Source organism: Meleagris gallopavo, chromosome 8 (genome assembly GCF_000146605.3).
Source record: "Meleagris gallopavo isolate NT-WF06-2002-E0010 breed Aviagen turkey brand Nicholas breeding stock chromosome 8, Turkey_5.1, whole genome shotgun sequence".
NCBI classification, from domain to species: domain Eukaryota; kingdom Metazoa; phylum Chordata; class Aves; order Galliformes; family Phasianidae; genus Meleagris; species Meleagris gallopavo.
Genome location: NC_015018.2, coordinates 32,841,550 through 32,867,308, shown reverse-complemented (window position 1 = coordinate 32,867,308; position 25,759 = coordinate 32,841,550). Strand labels below are relative to the sequence as shown.

The following is a 25,759-nucleotide window of genomic DNA, read 5'->3' as shown; positions in this document are numbered from 1 at the left end:
CAAAATGAAAGGAGCTACAAAACAACTATGTGTGTGTCTTTAAGAGTTCAAATGTTCTCCAAAATACTCATTTGATGTAGTTAAACACAAAGAAATAAGGGTAGGTAGCCCAGTTGCAGCATCACATTATTATTTTACTGATTTTTAGCTTTTTAAGGGATCATCAGATATCTAGATATAGGCAGTCCTCTGAGAATCACCTGGTGTATTCCTAACGTATTGCCTAGGGTAAAAAGAGTTGACAGTTGTAGCTGTAGAGTTCCAGGATATTGGAAGAATCCCAAGCTGGTCACTCAGCCTACCTGTACGGTCTGTTACAACAAAGACTATTGCAGAGTACACTAAGGCATCTAAAACACAGCACAAGGCATTACAGATAGAATTCATAATGATGCTATGGTTTAAGAATTTTTTTAATGAAGCAGTAAATTGTGTTTACTTTCCCTAGTTATAAAGGGGGAAGATAGAATTCCTGAGTTGCTCCAAAAATGTAAAGCTGGATCAGCAGTAAAAGATGTTGAAGCAGCAGCATTTCCCTGAGAAGCAGCCAACTTAGAAGTGGAATATGGATTAGTGTCATCAGGAGCAGCAGCAAGAGCTGCACAGGCAGCCTGATGGGGCACTTTCCTAGCACATCATACTGCAGCTGAACAGCTGAGCCACTCAGAATATCACAGCTGAAAAATTTTGTCCAGAATCATCGAACAGATTTGCACCCTGTACACTCTGAATTTATACAGGTTACTGAATAAAGATGAATGAATATCTTACATAGTTGGTATAATTTTGATCTTCATAAAATAAAAATGTAGTTCTACTACTGTATGCAGCAATGGCATGAACTACAGATTGATATTCCATAGGGTATCTCTGTAGAAGTCTAATCTCTTGTTGGGGAAGGAAAATAAAAGCTCCTCTTAAACAATCCTGTCAATTTTTTTCTTCAAATTCTGCTGTAATTGGGAAAACTGTAGCTGGAAAGTCTCTAATGTATTCAGATACAAATGGGAAACACTCAATTAATTTTCTCTTTTAACATGTAATCTAGTGATTACCTAAATAGCATCATTAATTGTAAACTAACATGAAATGTGCTAGAAATTAGTCTTCAACCATAAATTCTGTGGTCACATTCATTTCAGTCTCTATGTTTAAATGGCTGTATTCAGCAAAGCTGCAGGGAGTTCATGTATCCACCTCTCTCAGTGGAAACTGGGGAGCAAATTTAAAAGTTATGAAGGCACTGATTACTAAATGACTGATAGTCTGACTGCAAAGGCTATTTGTCTTCAGAAATGTGAAACGTCAACCAACATTTATACCTTAAGATTCAAAGTGGCAGAAGATATTTAAGTTGTACATATTCACTAATGTATTTTGTAAATTTAAAAATATTCTGGGGAAGTATAGGGCAAAGTGACATCACTTTAGTAGGCTCAGTTTAAAAACTAAAACCAAAAAAAACCCTGCCTTCTGAGATGTCTCGAGGCAGGCAAATGAAATCGCGAGGACCAAAAGTGATGGCATACTTTTGAAAACATAAGCTTCTGTTTCCAAAGCACAGGATATTATTCTTGCTGATTTCAGACACAAAAAAGCCTTAGTTATTCACCACATATACTCAGAACCACATGTATAGTTTCTTTGCTCTTGTTTAGATTAGTTTCTAAACATTTCTTTATTTCTATCACTCGAGTCTGCTCCTTTTGTGTTGTGATAACCATTTTAAAAACTTGAAGAATTCAAAATAGAGAGTTTTCCAATAGGATAACCTACAGTATTTACTATTATTAAAAGACCTCCATGCTACCTAAGGAGGTGGTGGTTCTTGTTTTTGTAAAAAGAGCATTGAGGACTTCCTTGTGTTCTCCTTCAGCTTAAAGTGAAATAGTTTTCTAGACAACAATGAAGAGCATAGCTGTGTGAGATTTTAAGGTAGAGGTGCAGTAAATGCCTCATTATTCACCATTCCATGGTGTACAGTTATTACTATGCTACTATCTAGCATGTCCTGTGAGTAGCTAAAAAATAACCCAATTCTAAATTTTAATACTAAAGAATAGCTCTGACTGAAGCTCATTTACCCCAGTGGATTATTCTTTTACAGTACTAGGAGGCATGTCAAATGTTTTATCCCCGCCCTACAGAAGGAAAGACTGAGGAACCAAGACTATACGACCTACCAAATCTGTAGGTGGTATCAATAACACGAGCAAGATTTCATAACTTCTAGAAGTTCTTACGCTACTGTCCAGTCATCTCAAATTGTGACCATGAGTACTTGTAAACAGTTGAATTGACCATACAGTCCTAATAACTATGTATTTTAATTAGTCAATTTGTTATGCTAATTACAATCTTAATCTGAATTCTGTGCGTGTAATAAAATTTAGGCCTACCCCAAATATGTTTTTCAGAGCAGAATGCAATTCTTAATTTCCTGACAGTGTGCAAATGTCAGAGGAGAGTTACTGAGATCCCTGTGTCTTTTACTATGCCCTAAAGATAACTGAATCAAGATGAAAAAATCCATGACCCATAGGCAACCTCATTACCCATACTCTGTGCTGTTCATTTCCTAAAGACTGTTCCATATGAGTGAAATTATCTATATTCTATGTATACCATAGAAAAATATGTCTATTTTCCATCCGCTACGTTTCCCCCACCTCTAAATGGTACTCCCTCTGTTGGTATAATCAAAAGGTGGCCACTTGTCCACCAAAGTATAATAAACATCTGCCTGCATGTATTTCATCCAATATTTTTAGCAAAACACACAAAAACTGAACACAATTGTTATATACTCTTAAAAAGGAATTAGGACTTAACAGTTAGCTACCTCATTTTGTTCTAAAATTCAACAAACTCTGAGAAAATCTCTTTTTATACAATCTCTTGGATATGTCATTTGCCATTTATATTTGATGGCCTTAAGGAAAAAAAGTTACAAAAAGGTATTAATGCAAGTAGATAATAAAGCTGCATTCTATAAATCTATAGCAGCTTACAGTAATCATTAAAGCATGCAAAACTCTTTCATCTATTCAAAAATATGCAGTGCACAGAATGCCTGCTAAGGTGCATGACAAGTCAGAGTTAAATATATATTAATAAATGAATTAGCTTCATAAATAATAGCCATAATGACATTTTAGGAGACAATAAGTCTGAGGATTGTCAGAAAATGGTTGATGTATGAGCTTCACGTCTCAGTGATTCTTCAAAATGAATAGGCTTTGCGAGATAGTTCAGACCCACGACCAGCCTATTTCCTTGAATAATTTACTTGTTGTCAATTTGTACAGCCACATTACACATGCAAATTGTGCTGCCTGTGCAAACACCACTTGGAGATGATAAAAACAAATTTACGAAGGCTATAGAGGAAGGATTTATTTCACTTTCTCGCCCAGGTCAAGCAATACATGTATCTGACGATTGTGTGTACCCAATTTTGTTGTAATTATATCAGCAAATTATTCTTTATAATCTTATTATTTTTAGCAGTCTCCTTGTGCTTGGGATAATTAGCTTTCTTCACTCAGTGTAAAAACAATTCAACTTGCCAGCTAGGCAGGGCACAGCTCCATTATCTGTTTTGGGTTTAAATTTATTCCCTATATTCTTGGACACTTTGTGTAAATTAAAAATTTCATAGTCCCTAATACTGTACACGCTGTTCATTCAGTGATGAATTAAGGTCCCTAAACCTCTACGTTTGCTATTAGATATCTCACCCACTTTATATGTTAATCTGTGCTAATGAATTCCACAACCCCTAGCCACAGCGAGATGACTAAAATTATTACCACTTACAGAGATATGCCTTTTTCATTTAAAGTTCAATTCAAATTGCTCCCATAAACAGTCTGCCACACAAAGATACCTCCTTTAAAGAAGAGTTACTTACCTGTAAGTAGAGTTCTCTGAAGGTAGTATTATCTTTGGATACACATTCCTCAGGCACATGACCTCTGGTTTGTGGCACGGGGGAGTGGATCCACCCCTTGATAGTTAAGACTTTTTCCTTAACGCACTTCATTAGCTTGATGGCTCCTGTGCCTCAAGGGTTATTTGTGCCATATCCTGGCAGCACAACTGCCCACTGTCTTCCCAGGTAGGCCCTCAGCCAGCTCCAAGAGCAAAGATGCTCCTTAGAGAGGTGGCTGCCATGCTAACAGAGCATCTGCACTGGAAGCCTGGTACTCAACAAGTTTCAAGAAAGTGTTTTCCCTCACAAGACTGCTACCTCGAAGCCTGTCATTCAGGGTAAGTATTCCAAATCAATGAAAATGAAGCATGCAGAAGGCAACAAAAAGCTTACCTGTGTAGCGCAGCTCAGCTGCCAGCTTGCCCACAGTACAGCTACCTGACCTTCAGAGAGTCTGGATACACAGCTGCAACTCTGCTGCTCTGAAAAGAAAACAATTTCAATACGACAGTTTCCACAATAAAGGAAAACAGCAATACCCTCTGCTGAGCAATTGTGTTTCAAACCAGTAGAGGGCATTGGTACACATAGAGCCTATATAAATTCATTTCAATAGCTTGAAAAGTCAGATGCTGTTTATATAAAGGAAACAATAGCACGTTTCAAACAGTGTACACAGTAGCAAAACTAACCTCTCCATGTAAAATCCACACAAAATAACATAATAAAGATAAAGATTCTCAAAAAGATTTCTAATTATATAGATCTTTATTGAAGTACAAATAGTAAACTAATTAATTTGTAATCGATAGCCCTGAAAAGTAGCTAAAGTAGTGTTGTTTGCTTCACAAACTAAAATAAAAAAGGGTGAAGTGGCTTGTTCTAATGCTCTATCTGCAGGTCACAGAAAGGAATTCCTTGCTGTAATTCTCACTATTGTGTTTCTTAATGCTATCTAAACCAATACACAAATAAAAACTCTGCAAAATGTTTGGAAAACTGCTTTGTGACGTCCCTTGGGTCGTAAATATTTCATTTAGTGCTATAGTAGAAAGGTATTTCTCTTCTTTTGCTGCAGCAGAGCAAATTTCTCCAGGACCCCAGTAAAGCACATGCAGTTTGCATCCACTACAACAAAACCTGAACTGATATGTCTGGGTAATGAATAGAAGACGTTACAGCAAGGATGATATCTTTGTTGTGATGAAATATATGATGCAGATGGCATATAAACTTATGCTATATCCAAGATAGCATGCAGCTGGTCATCCATTTTCTGGTTATATGATGCTCTCAAACAAGCAAATTTAGAAATGTCTGAAATTCAGAAATACCTGGACTCATCCAAAACCAAATGAAGCCAATGGAGATCTTTCCACTGACCTTAAAGGGCTTTGGATCAGGGCTCAGGAAAGGGCCTGCCTGGATTACTGTCTTACTTTCAAGGAGGTAAAGAGAGCTCATATTACAAAACATCATTACTACTTACAATATATACTGTAGAATATTTACTAATATACTTTAATGTACTGTCTTAGATAATGTTCTTTGGAGATTTCCATTAATTTTCTCTATGATGGTTCTTGTAATGTTTGTTTAGCAAGAATTAATTTGGTTCTTATATGGCAGTGTATGTGAAAAAAAAAAAAAAAAAGACTATAATCCTTTTAACTGTCTTTAAATGCTCATTTGAATATAATTATTTTAAAGGATTAATAAAAAGTATTTTTAAGTTAGCAATGAATTAAAAGTTTAGGAAAAAAACAGAGGTTATTTTATTGTCTTTGCATCTCACTTTAAAATCATATTAATTTTCCTTTCCAATACTATTTTATTGTATTAAAATATAATCATGCTGGAAAAAATTCTCATTATGTTAGCAAAAATGAATACAAGGTAGATAGTATACTAACACAATGACTGTAATCTTCTAATACAATAAGGCCTTCCTATTATGATTAAACAAGAATTCAGTTCTTGATCATTTTGACATATTTCCAAAACACTGTCTCAAAAGGATAAAATGCAGCATATTTTCATGCTTAAGGAAAAGGTCCTGGTGTCCTCATTTCTTGTTAAAAACAAGAAACAGCTAATAGTGCATAATTTATCTTGTAGCAGATTCTATTTCTGTATTAGGAAACCATTTGCATATATTTTGTGGAAATAAGCATGTATATGATTACTTGTGATTAGCTAATCATGGCTTCAAGCATGCAGCTGAGAAAATAGTTTTGTAGCTTCTGCTGTGTTCTGAAGTCCAAAGATCTGAGTTTCAGCCAGTGTTATGGAGAGAATTCAACCTGAGAACTTGGCCTTGGGGACTAGAATGCACATGGGCATCATCTGTTCTGATATTTGACAAATTTGATCACTCCTGTTAAAGTTAGTAATTTTGAGAGTGTTTCAAAAAGAACCCAAGGAATACTCAGTTTTGTAGATCACAATCAGTATTTGTTTACCCAGAAACTAGCAAAACACTCCACTTCAGTGCTGCAACAGAAGGTGTGAAAAATTCTCTCTTCCCACATTTATTTTCTAATGCTGAATATTTACAAACCCTACCTTGTGTCTCAAATTTTATAGTCAAGTTTCCCCCGTAAGAGGTGGTTTCCAGCATGGTCAGATGTATTACCTTGAGACAACAGGAATATGAGGTTCCTGCTGCATTTCAGTCAAATTACACTTGATGTTACACTTAATTGCAATAGGTCTTCCTTCAAGTAATTTTTAATTACAGCATCAAAAATACTAAACCGAGGAGTCAGACTAGTTTGATGTTCCATAGGATTTTCAGAGGCATGACTTATTTCATTCATAATAGTCATTATTGGCAGGTCCCAAGAGCAGGAATTCAAGTGAAAAAGGAAGCTGGATCAGTTAATCAAAAGGAAATAAATCGTGTAACTTGAAACTAGAGGAGGAACAGAAAACTGGCTTGAGAAGAATAACACTGAAGCAAGTTTTGGATACAAACAGCCCTGTCAGTGTTGGTTACAAGGCTGCCTTCCCTGCTTGCTTTTTTCTCATAAAAGCCCTCTGCACACAATGTTTCAACAGCAGCAGCAACAACAGTAACAAAACCAAAATTGGGAAAGTTGCAAATTCTTCTAAATAACCAACTGTAGCTTCAGCAGTCACCGACCCTTTGAAGGCAAGTGCTTCTGGGGCACAGAAAGTAAAGGAGGAATTCTATCAATGTTTTTTTATCTGTTTCTTCTGTGAGAAGTCAGAATCTGTTCAGCTTTTTAAAATATAAGAAGAATTACAGGTGAACAGGCCCTTAAAGGTCACTTCCAACTCCAAGGACTCTGTGATTCTATGATTTTAGTACTTCATTCGTGTGATCTAGCTGTGCCAATGTGTACCAGAAACAGACCGTGGACACTAACTCAAGATCACAGCCTTTGGATACAAACTGTGACATGAGATGAAACTTGCTCTTTGAAAATGTATCCCTTAAATTCAATATACAATAGCAATATATTTATCGGTTACCACTTATCTGTATACCAAATGCAACCAAGTATTAAATGTAAACAAAATAAATCTCTTAAAAATTGATTTCCCAGATGAGAGGAAAAACTAGTTAGCAAGCTGAGTGTGAAATTTACATGTAGTTCATGAAAAAGTGATTACTTACGGAATTAATTGATTTCGGAAATGAAACTGAGGATGTAATATCATAGCATAGAGAGGAAATGAATTGGAAGATCTGTTTTACATCTACGAGAAAGGTGTTTGTCTTTCCTTCCACGCACAGCCAGTCCCATAAGGTGACCACACAGGATCCTACTCACCTTGGTGATGCAAGGTGATCCTACTCAAAGTTCCTGCTGTCTGCCTTTATCCCTCGTTACACTGGAACTCATGCCCCTTTCTCACCCCTCTCACATCAGAATGTTTGTCCACAAGTAGGCTGTGTCTTGGTGCCTTCTTGGTCTTCACTGTATCTTTTTCTTCTTGTTTCTCTGTGCCACCTTTCCTGACACACCCTGCATGTAAGGTTTCATGCCAAACCACATACAAGCTGCTACTAAGCATTTAGTTCATGTCTCACCTACATACACTGAAAGGACAGAATAGAAACTTCCATATGAGTTATGTAATTTACTGAGTGGTCTCCAAACAGTTAGTGTTTGCCTCTGAGACACTTCACATGGTGTTAGTCGGTTCACAGTGACTGGTTTCCAGGCACAGAGGCATCTTTTTCACATTCTTGGTGCTGTTTAAGGGAAATTCAAGCTTTGCTGGAACAAGGTCGTTTGAGGCTTTCCATTTACCGTGTGAATATGAGACAATTCGGGGAATTTAAAAAAGATTTTCTCATCCATGAAGACTACGGTTGCAGGCCCTCGTCACTGACCCAGTCCAAACATTCGGGCATTGTACAAATTAGAAGGTTTAGCTTTGAATACCTTCCATACTCCTCTATCACAACTAGGAGCACTGGAAAGTGACTTGTTTTTCTGTTGTGTGCACGGCTGTTATTCTGAGAAGTACACCTAAATTGCATACGTGGGGACACGAGACCAATCGTTACCCCATCACCTCAGCGTTGCACCGCATTGCACGGCGCTCCGCCGCTGCACGCCCTGCCCTGTCGCAACAGAGCATATGGCGGCCGGCAGCAGGGCAGCAAAGCGCCCGCCGATTGGCTGCGGGGCAGCGCCCAATCAACGGGTGGAGTGTTCCGGGGTGCCAAGATGGCGGCCAGGTAAACACGGGGTGCTGCCGCAGCTGGCGTTGGGGATAGTGGTGAGGGCTGTGCTGTGAGGTGTCTGTTTTTTCTCCAGTCCTTTTGTCTCTCTGCTCTGAAGCAGCACCGCGCGCCTCCTGGCTCCTTTCTTGAGTGGGCTTTTCTCCCCGTCCTCCCGCTTTCGAGATTCGGCCCTTCCCGCTCGATGGTGCCGTGGGAGGGCTGCGGGTGCTCATCTGCTGTCCCGGAGAGGCGTTGCTGCTGCGTTATGCTTAAAGCTGGGAAGCATCTGTAAACAAACTCGAAGTGAGAAAACTTTAAGTAGTAAGGAAGGGGAAAAAGAAAAAATAAATAAAAATAAAAAGGCGTACTGTCTTTAATCTGTGGACTCCAGTCCTCTTCTTAACTCCCCTCCGAAGTTGTAAGTACTAACAGCTTTGTAAAGAGCGTGTCTAAAGCGCCTCGGGAGAAATGTTTCTGTTATTACATTCTGGTGTTTCTGACTCTGTTGGCTGATGGTGGTTTTGTCTCAGAACAGGTGTGCTTGCATGAGTCCCAGTGCCTTGGCCTTGTGTGAAGAGGAAGATGTGGAGTGGTCTGTTACCTCCAGGACTGAATGAAAGTGATGTTGACTTGAGCTCAGAGAATGAAGAGGAGTCATGTATTTCCTCTTTGAAGGAAGAGGATATAAAGGAAGATGCAGAAAGAGTTCAGCTTCCTGAATTGCAGGAGAATGGACCTGAAAGTAATGCCGTCACTAAATCAGTTTTGATATCCGTGGCAGATGGAGAAAACACATCTGAAACATGCCCTGCTGGAATTCCTTTAAATATATGGAATGTGGGTATCGTAGCATGGCTTCAAATATCTAGAGTTATTTTTTAAATTTAAGCAACTCAAATTTGGATATTTTAGGTATACCAATGCAAAATGAAATGCAGTCAAAGTGCTGTCACAATAATATACATTAGATTACTTTGGATAGAGTGAATTTAAATGGGAAGAAAGACAGGAAAAGCTTGCATTTTTTTTTTTTCTTTCATACAGCAGTGATTAAAAGCACAGCAAGGAAATGTTTGGGTGACTACTTAATTGCACAAATACTTGTGTTTGTGGTAGAATATGGGTTCTGAGCTTCCTCATACTTGATTTTTGTGTAAGTGTTTATAGCTGAGCATGTTAGTCACTGTACTGGTGATTTATACCTGTGAAGTAGAGCTATACCTTTCTGCTTTGTATAGGGTTTAGGTGCAGATATCCAAACACATAACTGCTTATAACCTCTCTTTATGGTTGCATGTAAAAACTTGCCTGATGTGCAAGGAATATACTGTCAGTTATCTTGGATTCTAAACTACTGTCTGTGCAATTACAAACTGTTACATAGCCTAGGAGTGCACGACCAACATAAACATATTCAGCATTGTGCTCCTTGAGAAAACAATTTTGAATACTTCTGGGACTTAGGGAGGGCAGAAAGTCAATGATATTGGTGATAAAGTGATAGAGCCAATATCAGTTTAACACCATCAGGGTTGGATGCTCTCTGCATAAGTTTGAATGCAATAAATACGTGAAGCTACTGTGGATAAGTGAGATATTGGGACAACATTTGTCAGTGTTCTGTGTAACTTTTTTTTTTTGTAAAGAAAATTAAAAAATACCAATCCTTGCTTTTTCTTTATCTTGTAGAAGTTTTTGGAGCTTCAGAAGAAAAACCGTGAAATGAAAATGGAAGCAAATCAGGGAAGCAGAGGCCGAAAAAGAAAGCGTCGCAGAAAAGGTGTTTTGCATAATTCCAGACCTTATTTTTCGTAAATGAAATTAGTATTAAGTACATTGGAAGTACACTTTAAGCTTTCACCAATAATTGAATGCCTGAGTAGGTGTCGTCTGATATCTAGGATTTTTTTTCTAGTTGTTACACATCCATTCTAGACCTAGACTGTAAATTGCCACTTAAAATCCAAGTTCTTTTTAAAGAGAGGGCAGAATTTATTCAGTCAGTACTGACTTAAAAAGGCTGGACATGTTTTCAGTACATTATTTCATACATTATTTTGTCTGTTCTGATCAATGCTTTTTGAAGATGTTGTAGGAGGTTCTTCAAATGAAAAGCCTCACAGCAGAGTAGTTTAAATCCCCCATGATCATTCAGTACAGGTCATCCTGTAACAGTCTTTCAATGGGAACATACTCTATTAGTGATCTGTTAACTTTATTGGATGCAATAGGGCATTGCTGTGTAACGCTGGTCTTTTTTTTCTTTTTTAGAAAAACTTGAAAAGGACAAAAATGAAGTGACTAAGAGGTATAACCAACATATATGTCAATGTGATTATATGAGGTCTGTTCTTAATATCCAGTAAAACTTGTAAGAAGTGTAGCCAAACACTGGCTTTGAACACTGTCATGTTAAATATGTACTGAAGTTATTTTGTGTCTGTCACACAGACTGAATTGAATTCTAGTGATAGCTTATTGCTTGATTTAAAATAACAGAACAGTATTATTTAATACAACTTAAAATTAATGTATTCTTAATGGTGTTTGTCATATAATTGCATACAAGCTTGCTTGCAAGATTGCAGAGGAAAAGGAATAACTTGCATCCAAAAATGTCAGGTGAAAAGAGTGCATCTGCCAAATAGAAGAGTTTGTTTTAGTTCTGAGAAGAACATTGCAAGCTGTGGGAAACAAATTGGTTATATTAATGAGTTTTATTTTTTGGTTTTTAGTAGTCAGCAGTTGGCCAATGAAGACCACTGGAAAGAACTTACACAGTACTTTGGAATCAATGATAGATTTGAATCACCTGTGGATAGCAGAGCTCCACAAAAGGTGATTGTTGTTACAAAAGCCATGTCATCTTTTTTTATTTATAGTAAAAAAAGGCAGTGTTAACTGAGATAACAGTAAAACTGAGTCTATTCAGAAGTAAGCATATGACCAAGTCACTCTGAGGAAGAATAATTTTGTGCGTATTTTTAAACAAATTTATTTGTAGGTGTCATGTAAGTTTTACTTGAATTGAAAGATTTCCAGATGGTATCCATGCCTCTTTCCTTTCTTGATTTTTATATTCTATTGTGATGAGACACAAAAGATTTGATATGCGTTGTTTGATTACAGTGACCTTTTATTGTATTTTAACTTCAGTGTTCCAAGTCAGTCCATTAGTTGAAACCAGTAGCTCTTTGAATCAGAGGGTTGAATCTACCATGAAGTTTTGCTGAATTTACAACACATTTAGTTGATAACTTGCTATATAACTAGCCATATTTGATGTTACTGACAGAACATGATAGGTGTGTCAGGAACTCTAAATATGATGAGCTTGTTCTGTAGTTTTACTGTAGAGGACTCTTGTCACTTTTAAGACATCAAATATTCAGTTGGCATCCTTTATCACAAACTTTCTGTTTTTCATTTGCTTAAAGTAAACTTCTGCATCGACACTGATATTGATCAGTTCCGAGTTCTGACTTTTGGTGGGCATTTACTTGTCATTAAACTGCTCAGTATAGATCTGGACTGAGGCCCAAAGTGTTAACATGTAGCTGTTCTCCATTTAAGTTGTGATTTAATTTCTAGAGGAACACGTCTCATTAATTTCAGAGAAGACAGTTGGCTTTTCATTTGTGCACTCTGTTAACTCTCAACTTAATAATCAAGTGTTCTGTTTCTCAATAATTGTTTGCTTTTCTATTTTTTAAAAAAAGTATTTATTATGAAACCAACAGAATTGTTTTCTTCAGCATCGCTAATGCTTAAAACCAGTGAGTCTGTAAAATGTCTTTTGTGATTAATGAACTAGTTTTTTGTGAAATTCCCAAATCAGTGCCAACTGCTATGCTATCCTTCTGGATCCTTTCAGAAACCTCCAACTAAAATTCCAACTATAATTTCCATTAAATGTTTTATTGTTATGTTAGTTGTAAATGTCATTAAGTGAGTTATGTTGATCGTAAAGGTTGAATTTTGAACTGTTTTCATTGTTTTCCACAGGATAACTAGAATTCTGAATTTATTGGTGTAGTGGAGTGGCATCATGCCAGATGTTTTTGGATAAGATCTTAGAACTGTAACGATACAGTGGTAATTGCCATTCTTCGTGTTACCTGACACATATACTTCACATTTTGTTTAGAAAGCTCCAGGGATGCAAGAGATAAGCCAGATCTTCAGATGAATTTTATTGTGACAGGCATAAACTAGTCCGTGTAATTTTTTTAACCTACAGTATTATCCTGCACATAAGGTGGAACTAATGCAATGATTTGTGCTCAGGCAGTCTTTCAGTGAATTCTTAATTATACTGTCCATTACAATACATAGACAAAGTGATTTGTGTTACATAGAAATTACGGGTTCATGCAGTGTTTTCATTTTAAGACTTCTGTTAAAATTATTTTTTAAAAGGAGATGCTCCCTTTAGGTGTATTATTTCTCTATTTATTTGCTCTAAAGGTATTTGCTTTTTTTCTTTCTAGTCTGGCCTTGAACTTAGCATAGAGAAATCTGTGGCTGAAGGTGACATTGATAAAGCTGAGGAGCTGAGTGATAGATTAGCAACTCGTGAGGTAAGTGGTCTATTAAAAGCTTTTAGGGGGAAAAAAACCCCTAAGTTTTGGACATCTATATGTTTTTTTATTTAAAAAGAGTTGCAAATAAAGTAGCATTGAAGACTGCTTGGGACATCCTTTCTGTTTCCTAATTAGATTTGTCAATGATTGAAGGATTTAGCTGCTGATCCAGTAATGTTTGGACAAGTGTAGCCATGTGTAAGAATTGAAAATACAGCCATGAATGTTCCCAAGTAACCTTACCTTGAAACTCTGATACTGGCTCCACAAGTCAGTCATTAGTAACTGAAGTGTTTTTGTTTGTTTTTTTTTTTTATATATATTTTTGCCTGGTGTTTAGGATGGTTTAGCTATTTGCTGCACCAATCTGGTCTTTCAGACTTGTGTTAAGTGCTGAGGAACTGGTAGGGGGATCTATCACATACCTTTGTCACATATGAAACTGCAATTCATTGTGAGTAGTGGTTCAGTTGCTACCACCTACCACATATGCACCCGTGACAGTACTTCACTGAAATCCATGTAGACTGTTGTGCCTATTGGAATGTGGGCATGGAGAGAAAGTGCAAAAGAAGAAGGATTAAGGTAAAAATAGAATAATTTTGAAGCAAAGAAGAAAAACCTAAATACAGTGCTATTTTAGGTGATTGTAGGAGCTAGCCTTTCAAAAACTCATCTAATTTATATAATTTCAACAAGGGCTTTGCTTTCTTTATCTGTCTTGTGTGCTCCCCTATCTTCAGATATAATGGGAATTTTCTGTTCACTGCATGTACCAGTAAAATTCAAAGGTGTTCGAAGATACAGAAGGCATTTAAATAAAAAAGAATCCAGAACATTCTGGTTGCTTCTCATTCTCGTACAAATATTTAGCATTTCATAAGTACAGCAAAGCTTTAATGTAAAATTGCAGGTCTGAGTTTGTTTTAGTGGCATATAATGTGGTATTGCAAAGACTGAAAAATGATTTTTGGGACAGGAAATACAGTTCTTTCATAAATATGGTTAGGTGAAACTAACTTCTTCAGTGTGTGTTCTTATGAATTCAGTAGAAACTCCTGCACTTAGTCACTCAGGGCACTTTCTAGTTACTAGACAGCCTTTTTCCACTTAGAATCACAGAACCTCCCTGCACAAGGATAACAGCTTCTGACAGTGACAGAAATGTAGCCTAATATTCTGTTTAAGTCCAGCCAACTTCTCACTGTGATACTGTTACATTACCTGTTGTGTTTGGAATTCAAAACACTCTAAAGCTTCTCCTTCACAAATGTCATTATTCCATCTACTCTAAAGTGGTTAGAGTATCATAATCAATAAAACATACTAAGGTTTTACTGCAGGTTGTTTGACTATAAAAACAAATTAACGTAAGAAGTTTTAAGGTTTTGTAATATTTATGATAAACTATTATCTGATTTTAGTAACCATGGGATTGTGCAACATCTAGCATATCGCAGGTGTTACAGCAATATAATATCTGTGGAACATTAGCTCCAAATTGTTGACTTTCAAATATTAGCATGTTGTAATTCTGAAAACAAAATGCTTAAAGTATTATTAGTATTCACAGCCTTGATTTGGTTTTGGTTGAGTTTATCAGAATAAATAGCATGCTGAAAGAAGGAAAACTCAAATGACTCTGTCTTGATCTCACGAGGAGTTCTGTGAAGGCAGAAATGCAGTGAATTCACTAGGGTTCTCTAGTGTTTCAAGGATTTGCTATGTAACCTACTGCAAAATTTTATTTTTCTTTGTAGTCTTAACAGCTTACATTTATTTATTTTTTTCTCTATCATTTAAAGTATTTCTTATTCTGAGAATGCTCTTCTAGCAGTGACTAATTCTGATTCAGTGAAGGGCTATAGCAAAGGATTTAGTTATGGGAGAGGCTGACTGAAAGCAACATTGCATTGTACAAAGTACAGTAAATACTGCTTTCATGTTGTGTAGTAGTGATTCAGTCACAACTTTCCTCCTGTCTTTGCAATTTGAAGCTCATTTTTACGTAATAATTGTAAAGGCTGACTTAATTTTTAGAGAACAGGGTTATTTTTTTGTCTTAACTTCCAAATTCAACACAACATTGTGAGCAAGTCAGGCATGTATTGAAGTGCAACACTTCTGAAGTCTAGAGAAATAAGTGGATGAATTATTGTTCTGTTATCTCAACCTCATCTTTTTATGTATAGCTTTTATTTTTCTTGAGCAATGTCGCAGGGCTGTGCGTGTGAAAAGCAGCTGCCTTCCATTTGGGGTGCAGGGGGTGCAGCCCCCCTTGTAGCCATGTGAAAAACGTTCAATGGGTAGGTGTTCTTTTTGAAATCAGGTGTATGGATTTTTAATCGGCACCATTTTCTTTTGCAAGAAGCAGTGACTGGAACCTGCTGATAAAGCTTTTGCTTTGAGGCACAGATCCCAGAGTTCTTAAAGCCGTTTTCTGCCTTAATAAGTGAAACTAATTTTTGATGTATAACATTTATAAGCCTGTGAAACTGATAGGGCAGCTTCAGTATTTAGAAAAATGAAGCCAAAAATAAACAGATGACTGAGAATGGGCAGCAGAAAAATGTCCTAAAAAGCAAAGGAATGCTGAAGTGATGCTGTCAATATGCTATCGTTGTGACACGGTGAGGTTTTTTAAAATCAGATTTCCTTAAAATCAGTGATGATTTGGCCAGTATGCATAATCTAGCAGCTGTGAGCGAATCACTGAAATGCATAGCCTTAACACCTAAATGATAATGCTTCGAGGTTTTGGATGTTTTGGTTTCCATGTGGTACTTGTTGCAGGCTCTGTAAGGAAAATGTTGCTGTACTGCTATAAATGAGGCTTTGGGCTGTATGTTAGTTGTTGCTTTCTTCTGCTTGGCAAACACACATGCTGATTTTGAACTAAACTGAGATGATCTACTAGAGTTCTCAAGGTTTTTAACTGTGGTGGTTACAACTTGGATACCTTGTGCAAGAGGCTCTGAAATTGCTGGTGACTGTACAGGTGGATTTGCATGTAGCTTTTGGGACTGTGGCTAAAAATGTATAAAAATATATTTCAAGTAAGAATGGATTGTACACCTATGATGATGATAACCTAATCTCTTGGCTCACCTCACTACTAAGTGTTATCCCTTATCTCCTGTTGTCCCTGCAGCATGTCTTATGGGGGGTTCTGCTTCACCAGGGAGTTATGATTATCCCAAAATAATTGTTTGCATAATCTATGTGAAATTCTTCCTGAAACAATATGGGCATGTCTGGATTGTGCTGTGCAGAATGTGATCCATCAGTAACTGACTGCTTCCTCAGCTATACTGCTTCTAAAACCAAGTCTAGCTTGAGCATCTCTATGCTGCAGTGCAGTCATAGCATAAAAGATCAGCACTCCTTTTGCTTGATTCATTTTTGTTGAATGTTTGCATACTGCAGGTGTGTCATACTGCTTAATTGTTGTAATTCACTATGGATTTTCAACCTAGTGCAAGAGTAAAAGTTGTTCAATACTAATAGTAACCTGATACAGGCTTTACAAGGACAACTACTGAGTCAGAATACGGTGGTACAATGTAAGCAGTCAAGGTTCACTATTGTAATCCAGTTGCTGTCTTTGTTGTATTGTGTATCTTGGGTTTTCAGCACTGGCAGCTCCTCATGTTTTAAAGTTCTGCATTCAAAATGTGGAATGGCATACCTAAAGCTATAGTTTGAACACTGTATTTAATTATGAATTGTTTAATTTGATAGATGTCAAGATAAATGCTAGTGTTAATGTAGGAGTCCTGAACCTTTTGGAATGAATTTTTTAGTGAGAATGAAGTTTGTGGATGTTTAACTGAATTAAAATGGTGATTTTCTTGGGGATGCTCTAGGGTGACTGAGATCAAATAGAAGCAGTACTTGGGTCTGTATATAGAAAGTGCTATTCTAAGCTATAGATGCTTAGATTATGTCAACTTTTCTAGCAGTTTCAAAAAAACCTTTTTGGTGTAATACCTTGAAGTGCACTTCAGTTGTTACTGTTTGTGGGGCTCTGTCTGGAATGCTGAGTAATTAGAGCACTGTGTCTGTGTGTTGTTGGAGGTGAGTATCCATCTGAGTATGGATAGTGTGTGGAAATGTCTGGGAACTTCACTTTGCTAAAACTGATTTCAGTTTGGAGAGATACTTCAAAAGGTTCAATGAAATAACTCCAAAAGATTTTCCCCTATGCCCTCAGATTGTCAACCTGCAAATATTTCTTTTTTCCTTTCACTGGGAGAATTTTTCTTAGTACTTTTTCTTCCTGAAATGAGTTTCAATGCAGATTTTTTTGGCTCTAACATTCTGAGAACTGATCTGTCTAAACCTCAAACTTTGCATTTGCCTTGTTGTTTTCCTGCTGCTGCCTGGTAAGTAGGTGCCACGTTGTCTAAGAGCACATTAGCCTGGGGACTGAAACTTGAACACAGTAAAACCACGTTAGGTTTACCTGTCAGAATGGAAGTTCAGAAATATTTTGTGATTTAGCACACCAAATTACTGAAATAGTTGTCAGTCTCTGAGTAGTGCAGACTTTTTGACAGCACTGTTTCTGTGTACTTTGTGGCTTCTGGCATTTTGGTGAGATTTTTTGTTTTGAAGCTGCAATTTACACGAAAATGGTGGTATTGTGAGCAAGCTTAAATGAAAGATCTACATCGTAACGGACCAAATTAATTATCTGCTCTCTGGGATATCCTTTTCATTTCACAGAATTATTGGTCTTGCCGTCGTCATCACATTTTGTGGTGCATCAGTTTTGACCATTTTACAGTGTTCAAGTTAGTGTTCATTGTGTGTAAGTAACTTCTAGCTATATCATGGGGAAGGATATGAGCAAGGTTGTATGTTTTAACAATTGATAACCTTTCTCTTAGCTGTTTTTTGTCTTGTGAAGCTGAGTAGGTCATACATCACAATTTCAGATAGGTTGTAATACCTTGAATTGATTGCTCTTCCATAGATATAACACAGCTTAATTTCTAAATTCTGTGCAAAATCTGTAATTTTATTGTAGTGCTTTTAGCTACCTGAGGAGATTGATGCAATCTAATACAGAATGTAACTTAGGCACCAGTTAACTTGGAAATCTTGCCTGCTCAAGGACTCTGGGGGTGGGGGGAAGGAAGAATTTTATTTTTTAATCTGTGAAGATTCTTTCTAACACTTAGCAGAAATGCTTCCAAATATCACTCTTCATTGAGGTTGTTTTCTTTTAACCTTTGGAACATGGCAGGGTTATCACCTAGAATTACATTCTTCTGCTCCCTTAATTATGTATATCTTTTCCTTAACAAACCTTAAAAAAAGATTTCAGATGTTACAAGTCTAATTAAAGAGACAGACAAAGCACAGTTTATACTGTAGATTTTTTCTGCAGTTCAATTAATCAGCATGTTTTCTCTTTTAATTAAAACCATTTTAGTAAATTAAAGCCCACAGCAAAACACATATATAATTTGTTTGTAATTAGCTCTTAATTGGTGGTAGTTGAAGCTTAGCACCCTTGGTTTCTTTCTTCATGATTGCCATTTTATTAGCAGCCAGTCATTAATTAATCTTTTTTTCTAATTAGCTTATAAAACTGTTGATGGCACATTATTGTAAATGTGATTTTAAGTTCAAAGCTTGTTAATAAGCTTTCTTACTTAGAAGAACAGAGATAAAGAAATTGCTGAAAACAGTACTACAGTTCTTTTTTTAAAACTGCCTTTCTTATAAGGGGGCTGTGTAAAGCATCTAACAGCTTACAGTTAATTTTTTTAATGCTGTGTTTTCTCATGAATGGAAGAAGTTACTGGCATTTCAATGTTTAAATCGAGAGAAGAGCTTAATGTTACAACAGTTTTCTGTCCTTGCTCCATTACTGTGCCATCCAAATATAATTTGATGTTGTAATACACAGCATAAAAATACAACAAAGGTATTACAGAGTATTTTACAGTGGAAGCTGAGCACATCATTGAAAGGGGACAATTTTCACTGCAAAATCCACTCGGTATTCTTGTTTGCTTTATATATTTTATATACGTCAGCAATGGATAACATTCCATAACATAAAAGGAGAAAATCATTGCTAAAGGCAAGCCTGAAATAACTAGATTCATATTTGATGAGAAACTGTAACACTGTATTAAAAGGCTGTTTGGCTTCACTCCTGTGATCATAGGATATTTCAGGACCTGTTTGAATATAGATGTTCTGTTAGAGCCTCTGCGGGTTCAGCGCTTTGTGTATCATACCTAAATATTTCTGGAGCAATTCTTGAAGCTGTTGTCTCATGCCTGTGCCATTCAGCATTTACATGTGCAGTCTTACTTAATGAAACGTGCTTACTGTATGGAACCCAAATGTTAAATGTCCTGGTTTTTTCAGGGAAGTTTTCTGGAAGTTGTAGCAGATGCTGGTGCAACTTAATACAAATGTTTACTCTTCTGCCTGAACTATTTCAACTTCATCCATTTCTTTGCTTGTTTTAAAAGTGTTTTATGATGCTGTGCAAGAAACACTAGAAAGGGATAGCTGACAAGGAAAAAATTAAAAATTGGATAAAAAGTAAATGAATAATGTCATATTACTAAAAAGATGAGAGGCTAATTTGTGCCGACTTTTTGCTAATTTTGTTCAAGCCTCAAAATGAGGAGCTGTCACCCGTTCTGTGTAGCACTGATGACAGTGCCAATGATCCATGAAATAAGCTGCCGCTGGCTTTGTTCTGATAAGAATGAACAAATCTGCACAATGTACGGCTCCCAGAATCTCATTTTCATACTTGCATGCAGGCTAAAAGAATAAGCTGTTTGCAGGCTTGATTAATCAGACATTTGAGGGTTTTTTGTCTCTTTGATCTCTTTCGTCTCCTAGGTAACTTGCTTGACATTAATGTTGAGCTTGAGTAAAGACAATCAGGAATTGTAGACCAAACTGATATAAAAATTAAAGACCTTAACACTTTAAGTACTCCAGTAATGGTTCCGCTTTACTTCAGAAAACATCTGTTTTCATTTAATTAAAGAACAAAAGAGAACGGCATAAATATTTTTTCACAGAGACCTGTTATTCCATAAAAAGTGAAAGTTTGGTAATTGCTATTTTTGAAGGTGTTTGTTTGGGAAGAAGCAAAGCTTCAGAAATTTGTTGCAAGGTAACACTTTCAGATAGTAGAAACACGTATTATTTTTCACGATAAGGAATTTTTCACTTATGCTACGTTAAGCATCTACAGGAAGATACTTGCCATCATTATTGGTAAACTTCCAAATGGGAAGGTCTCTGACCTGTTAGAAGCCAAGTTGTTTTATTTAGTTAGTCTTAAATACGTAGATATTTTCTTGTGGGGGTGACCCACCGTATCGACTTTACTATCCGATGTGGTTCCCAAACGTTAAACCTGTAGAAGTGAAAGGAATTTAAAAAAATAAAAAATAAAAAAATGTCGCAGTGCGTTTGCTGGAGGTTATGCAGACGCTTTTACAAATCTTCCAAGTGGCTGTAAAGATGAATGCCTCAAGGGTCTAGCCAGGGCCCTGCTTTTCCAACCAGCTAAAGCCCTTATCTTAAATCCAAGCAAAGTACCATTAATCTTTTTGAAAGACCTTTTATGGCTTTTAATATATCCCAAATTAGAACATTTTACACCCTTGGTTCCTGAAATATGGTGATAAAAAGCCTTTAGAGCTTAATTTTCCTTACTGCGTGCTCTGACCAATTTGCAGTTCTTTGTGATAATGTTTAGACACCTTAATTAAAATGCAGCAAAATATTGGATGTTCTATATGGAAAATGCTGATACTTTGACTACACAAGAAATTGTTGTATATATTTTTATTCATGCTTTCTTACTTCTTTTAACAATGTATTTTATTGAGTTATCTGATGACCTGAAATTTTTTTTTTATGTAAAACCCATTGACCAAGCTTTCATGGATTTTGTTTGGGAGGGGCGGTGTGGATGTATGTGTGGGTGTGGGTAGGAGCAAAAGGCATTTAATCTGACTGCAATGTTTGTGTGTATTTGTATGCAGCACATTTGTTTTCATGTCTTGCAAATTTGTCTCTATGTAGCCTAGAAATGATAACACTGCAAAACATTTCTGCTTTTACTTCACATATGCTACAGAGGATCTTATTATCCCATTTTTCTGTATTTTGCAAAGATGGAAGAACTCATTCTGTCTTCCAAGAAACACAGATCAGTGGTTTTTTTTTTTTCTTCTTGCACTTGTATAGACCACGGTAGTGAATCTCTGCATGTGTGTAAGTGTTCAGTAGATTCTTAGAATGTGTTTTTAAGGAGAAGCTGTTATTCATCACCTATTACGAGCTGATCTTTTTTTAACGTGTTAGGATGGAAGATGCAATTCAAAACTAATGATTCTGGTGGATTTAAGGCTTCAGGTTAGCTCTAAATATAGAGCAGTAATTGATCCTTTCTTACTCTTCTTTTTTTTTTTAGTATTTTGTGAATTTTCATAAACGTATTTATAATACAAGTGTATGAATAACTTAAATTAAGTGACAGTGTGAATAAGAATGTTATCCTTTGGTAGCCTTCCACGTGAGATTTGGCTGTTCAGACACTGACAATGTGTTACGATTTGTATGAAATGTTGCTCATGCTCATTACAAAAACTATACACCTAACAGGAAAGTTTGGAAATGTCACATCTTGTGCATCAAGATGACTGCACAGGTGTGTATTTATGACTCTGAAATAATCCTATGCGAAAACTAGATTCAAAAATTGTTTAGTCTTAGTAATTTTGCACAGTTTCATTTGGGGGGGAAAAAATCATATGCTTACCTGTTAGTAGCTTGTGTTGGCAGTGCTTAGAGCCTGTTATGGTGTACAACCTGATGTTCAGTGCCTGATATGTGTGCAGATTCTCTTCTGCAGAAAGATTATTTTTTTTTAATTCATGAATAGTGAAAGAATCTTAAGGTAAATAACTTGTAGTAATGAGTGAGAAGGCTTTACTTTTTCTTTTGCAAATCTGGATATCAACCTGCTTCAGGGAAGATGTTAAACAGGAGAAAGGTAGAAGATATACCCATGCATCTACCATCTTAAGTTGATCCTCTCATCTTATTTGGATGAAGTGGTTTTTCAGAGTAAAAAATTGCCTGTACAGATGCAGCAGATTGTTCTTGGTAGTACACTTCAATATTGGAACCCTAGCCAAAGTGTTAGGAGTATTCTTTTGGGTGGGTCTCCTGTGCCTCTTTTTTTTCATGTGATCCCATGACTTTCTGGGGAAATGCAGAATGTCATGGTGTGTCTTATTGGTAGGTTTTGGACTGGGTAGAGAAAAAGCCTATTTGTCCACATCACAGCATGTAGCAGTTCTGGCTAAACTCTTGTTCTTATTGGGGAAAAGTGATAACTTCTGACACCAAATTCTTTCACAGTTCTGTTGCAAATAATGTCAAATCATGACAGCAGTCACAAAATGCAACAACAGTGAATGAATTCTGAATGCTTATTAAGCACAGTAATGGTCATAGTTCATGGTACCTTTTTCAATGTTTTCTCCTTTTTCTCCCCTCTTGATATGCACCAATGTGAACTTAAACTTATTCACTCACTGAGAATTGTGAAAATAAAGTAATATTCACCCACAGCCAGTCAGACCTTATTTGAAAGGCATGCGTATGATTGCACCACTGAATGCCAGGTGCATTCTAAGGACATTGCTTCATTTACTTTCTGAACAGACTGATTAAAATATGACTATAGGTACTACTGGAGAAGCAGTTGTAGTAGCAGTTCATCCAAGCAAAGAGTTTCATACAGGAAGTTCTTCCTATCAGTGGGACCTGTCAGTGGTTCAGTATGATTGAAGTTATAGCTGGCTGTAATAATTGAAAGAGAGAGGGAGGGAGTGTATGTCTAGTCTATCTGTATTTATTTAAAACAAACTAAACAAAAAAACCCAAACAAAAAACCAAAAAACTTAAAAAAAAAAAAAAAAAAAAAAAAAAGTATATTGGGAAAGGCACAGCTATTGCCTTTTGCTTTTATCCTTCAAAATGAAGGAGTTGACTGGAAGGGTTGCTTGCTACAGGATCCCACTACTTTGTGTGTTTCTCAAGAGACATTCTTTCCCATCCAATCTTAACATTTGTATAATATCAGTTTAATATTGGAAAGATATTTTAATATTTTCTGACTTTTGAGAAACAATACCAGACCACGTAATTTGTGAGGCTTACATTTCACATGAGCCATTTTCTTCTATTCAGTTTTTCTTTGTTCCCTTTTATGTCTCAGCTTGGTGTGAAAATTGCCAAAGCTGCTGCTTGCCGCAACTTTGTAAAAGCCAAACAAGAAGCAGAGGCTGTCCAAGAAGCTCGAAAGAAAAAGAAGCTTGCTTGGGGGTAAGTCATTTGAGAATGGAATTAAACATTTTGTCATTTTAATGGCACTCAGTATATGCAGCAGAATATTACTTTAATGTTTCCTTGGCTGAAATAAGCTGGGGTTGATCTTATTTGTTTAGTTTAACGTTCTGTTTTTGTTGTTGTTTTTTTTCCTGAGCAGGGTATGAGATTAAGGACACTTTACCAGGATTAATGTATTTGTCATATAGTAAAAAATTGCTTTCATCTTCATTCTATTAGTAAAAATAAGTTTTGATTTTTATTGTTACTGCTAAGAAATAGTAGAGTTAAATATCTAAAGTATGTATGTTCATGAGTCCTCATGTGATTTTGTACTCTCTTTCAGGTTTGAAGCTAAGAAAAGGTGGGAAACAAAAAGCAATATGGGATACATGTAGTCCATCCTGTTTTCCTGGGGAGTCAAATGCCCATTGTTACTTGAAGTTTTGTGGGTGACTAAAAACACGCCCACACAACCTCATTCAAAGAAAACTTCAAATATGAAGAAAATCAACTAAAACAAACAAAAAAGCAGCACAGCAAATCCTTGTGTTTCCTCTTAATCCTGTGAGATTACACTAGGTTGGTTTGTCATTCTTACAGTGTAGCAAAAATGCTTTCTAAAAATCAGTACTATGTTAAAGATAGTATATTTCTCCAAAATGTAAATAGTAGTGTAATGCATTGCAGAATGCATTTGAAGTCTGGTAGAGGGCTGAGTAAAGATGGAATAAAATACTCAATCCAGATGTGTTCTGTGTGCTGTATTGTTATATGTCCTTTGTGTGGGTACAAGGAAAGAGATAAGTTTTGCCTTTTTTTTCTTCCTACTATCCTGTATTTAAATAAGTACTTTATTTTTTGTCAGCTTGAGAGTTTTGCGTGGTGCGTGGGCTGAATAAGAGGGGACAAAGAAGAAACAGAAGCAAAAATATTCTACTTGTTTAAAGCTATTACTATTTATGCATTTGCGGACTCAGTAAATGTAAAGAGAAGTTGGCCCAGAAAGTCCATTTTCCCTCTTCTAGGAGAGTCTGATCCTATTTATCATGTCCAGGTGCCATGTTCTTCTGAATGCTTCAAAATTCCTTAGATCCTTTCCTTCTGAAGAACTCAAGTTTTTAAAGACATTGAGTCTTTGAGTAGCTCAAGAATATAAATATAAATTTTAATAATATAAAATTTAATAATAATATAAAAATTTAATAAATTTAATAATATAAATTTATATAAACTTATCTTGAAAAATGTCTGGATCTGTTATGTTACACAGTAAGCTGCACCCGATAAACAAGGAGTTTACTTCAAGTCAAATGTTTTCACAGATCAATTAGGATTTGAATGCTTGAATTATAACAAGAACTGATGACTGTGTTTTCTCAAAATTGTTCTCAGTGAAAAGGACCCATTTGAAACAAGCAAGTTCTCTTCCTGAAGCTTTTGCACGTGTGTGTATTCACTGCAATGCCTGAATTGAATTGGTAAAATAAATGTCAGTTATTTTTAACCAAGATTAATATGTTTCAGGCCAAAGGTATGGTATTAGCGTAATGGTGATTTACTGTGTAAGTACTTGAGGCTAAAACAACTTGCCAATAAATAGTAATTTCAAGTTTTATGGCACTGATTTGAAGAGTTTAGATTCGCCGTCTGACATGGAATAGTGCATTTTTGTTCATTAGCCTTCAGGATGTTTGGTGGGTTTTCCAGGTTTAATTTTTTTTTTTTAGGTCAGAACGTCGTATTTCTTTCAGGAAGATGTTTGCAGTATGGTAATCTGCAGTAAGTTGTAATTTGTTGCGATGATGGAGTTACGTACAATCGCCAGGACTGTAAATCAGAGGCTAAACAGGTTTCTGCAGTATAACATCATAAATCTCACACTATGGTTTCCAAATGTATCAGCTGTAGAAACTCCTGCGGATAGAAGCAAATGGTGTATCCTGGTGTTTGCACAGGTAGGTTGCATGGTTACTGTTAGAACCAAAGTAGGTGACACCTTGAACATTCACCTAGAATTTTTCAGTCACGGTGTAGGTTTGTGCAAAATGTTCTTGTCCCAGACTTACAGGGTGCAAGTTTCCACAGTTTGTTACTATTTTTAAGCACCTGTAGATGAGTGTTAGATACAGTGGACCTTTCTGC

At 36.3% G+C, this 25,759-nt stretch overlaps 1 protein-coding gene across 5 annotated transcripts; it reads left to right on the top strand.

The window, feature by feature from the left end:
- The first annotated feature begins 8,590 nt into the window (after nt 1-8,590).
- Nucleotides 8,591-24,363, top strand: FAM204A (family with sequence similarity 204 member A). Of its 5 annotated transcripts, none has more exons than XM_010714917.3 (8): nt 8,591-8,651; nt 9,172-9,473; nt 10,326-10,416; nt 10,908-10,944; nt 11,372-11,474; nt 13,127-13,216; nt 23,505-23,611; nt 23,961-24,363. In XM_010714917.3, the coding sequence occupies exons 2-8, from the start codon at nt 9,219-9,221 to the stop codon at nt 24,010-24,012; spliced, it is 735 nt and encodes a 244-aa protein (XP_010713219.1). In that variant the 5' UTR covers nt 8,591-8,651; nt 9,172-9,218; the 3' UTR covers nt 24,013-24,363. The 5 variants fall into 5 exon arrangements, with proteins under 5 accessions (XP_010713219.1, XP_010713214.1, XP_010713217.1 ...); XM_010714912.2 differs by having other exon boundaries at nt 8,615-8,651; nt 9,167-9,473; XM_010714915.3 differs by having other exon boundaries at nt 8,638-8,692.
- Nucleotides 24,364-25,759: the final 1,396 nt, after the last annotated feature.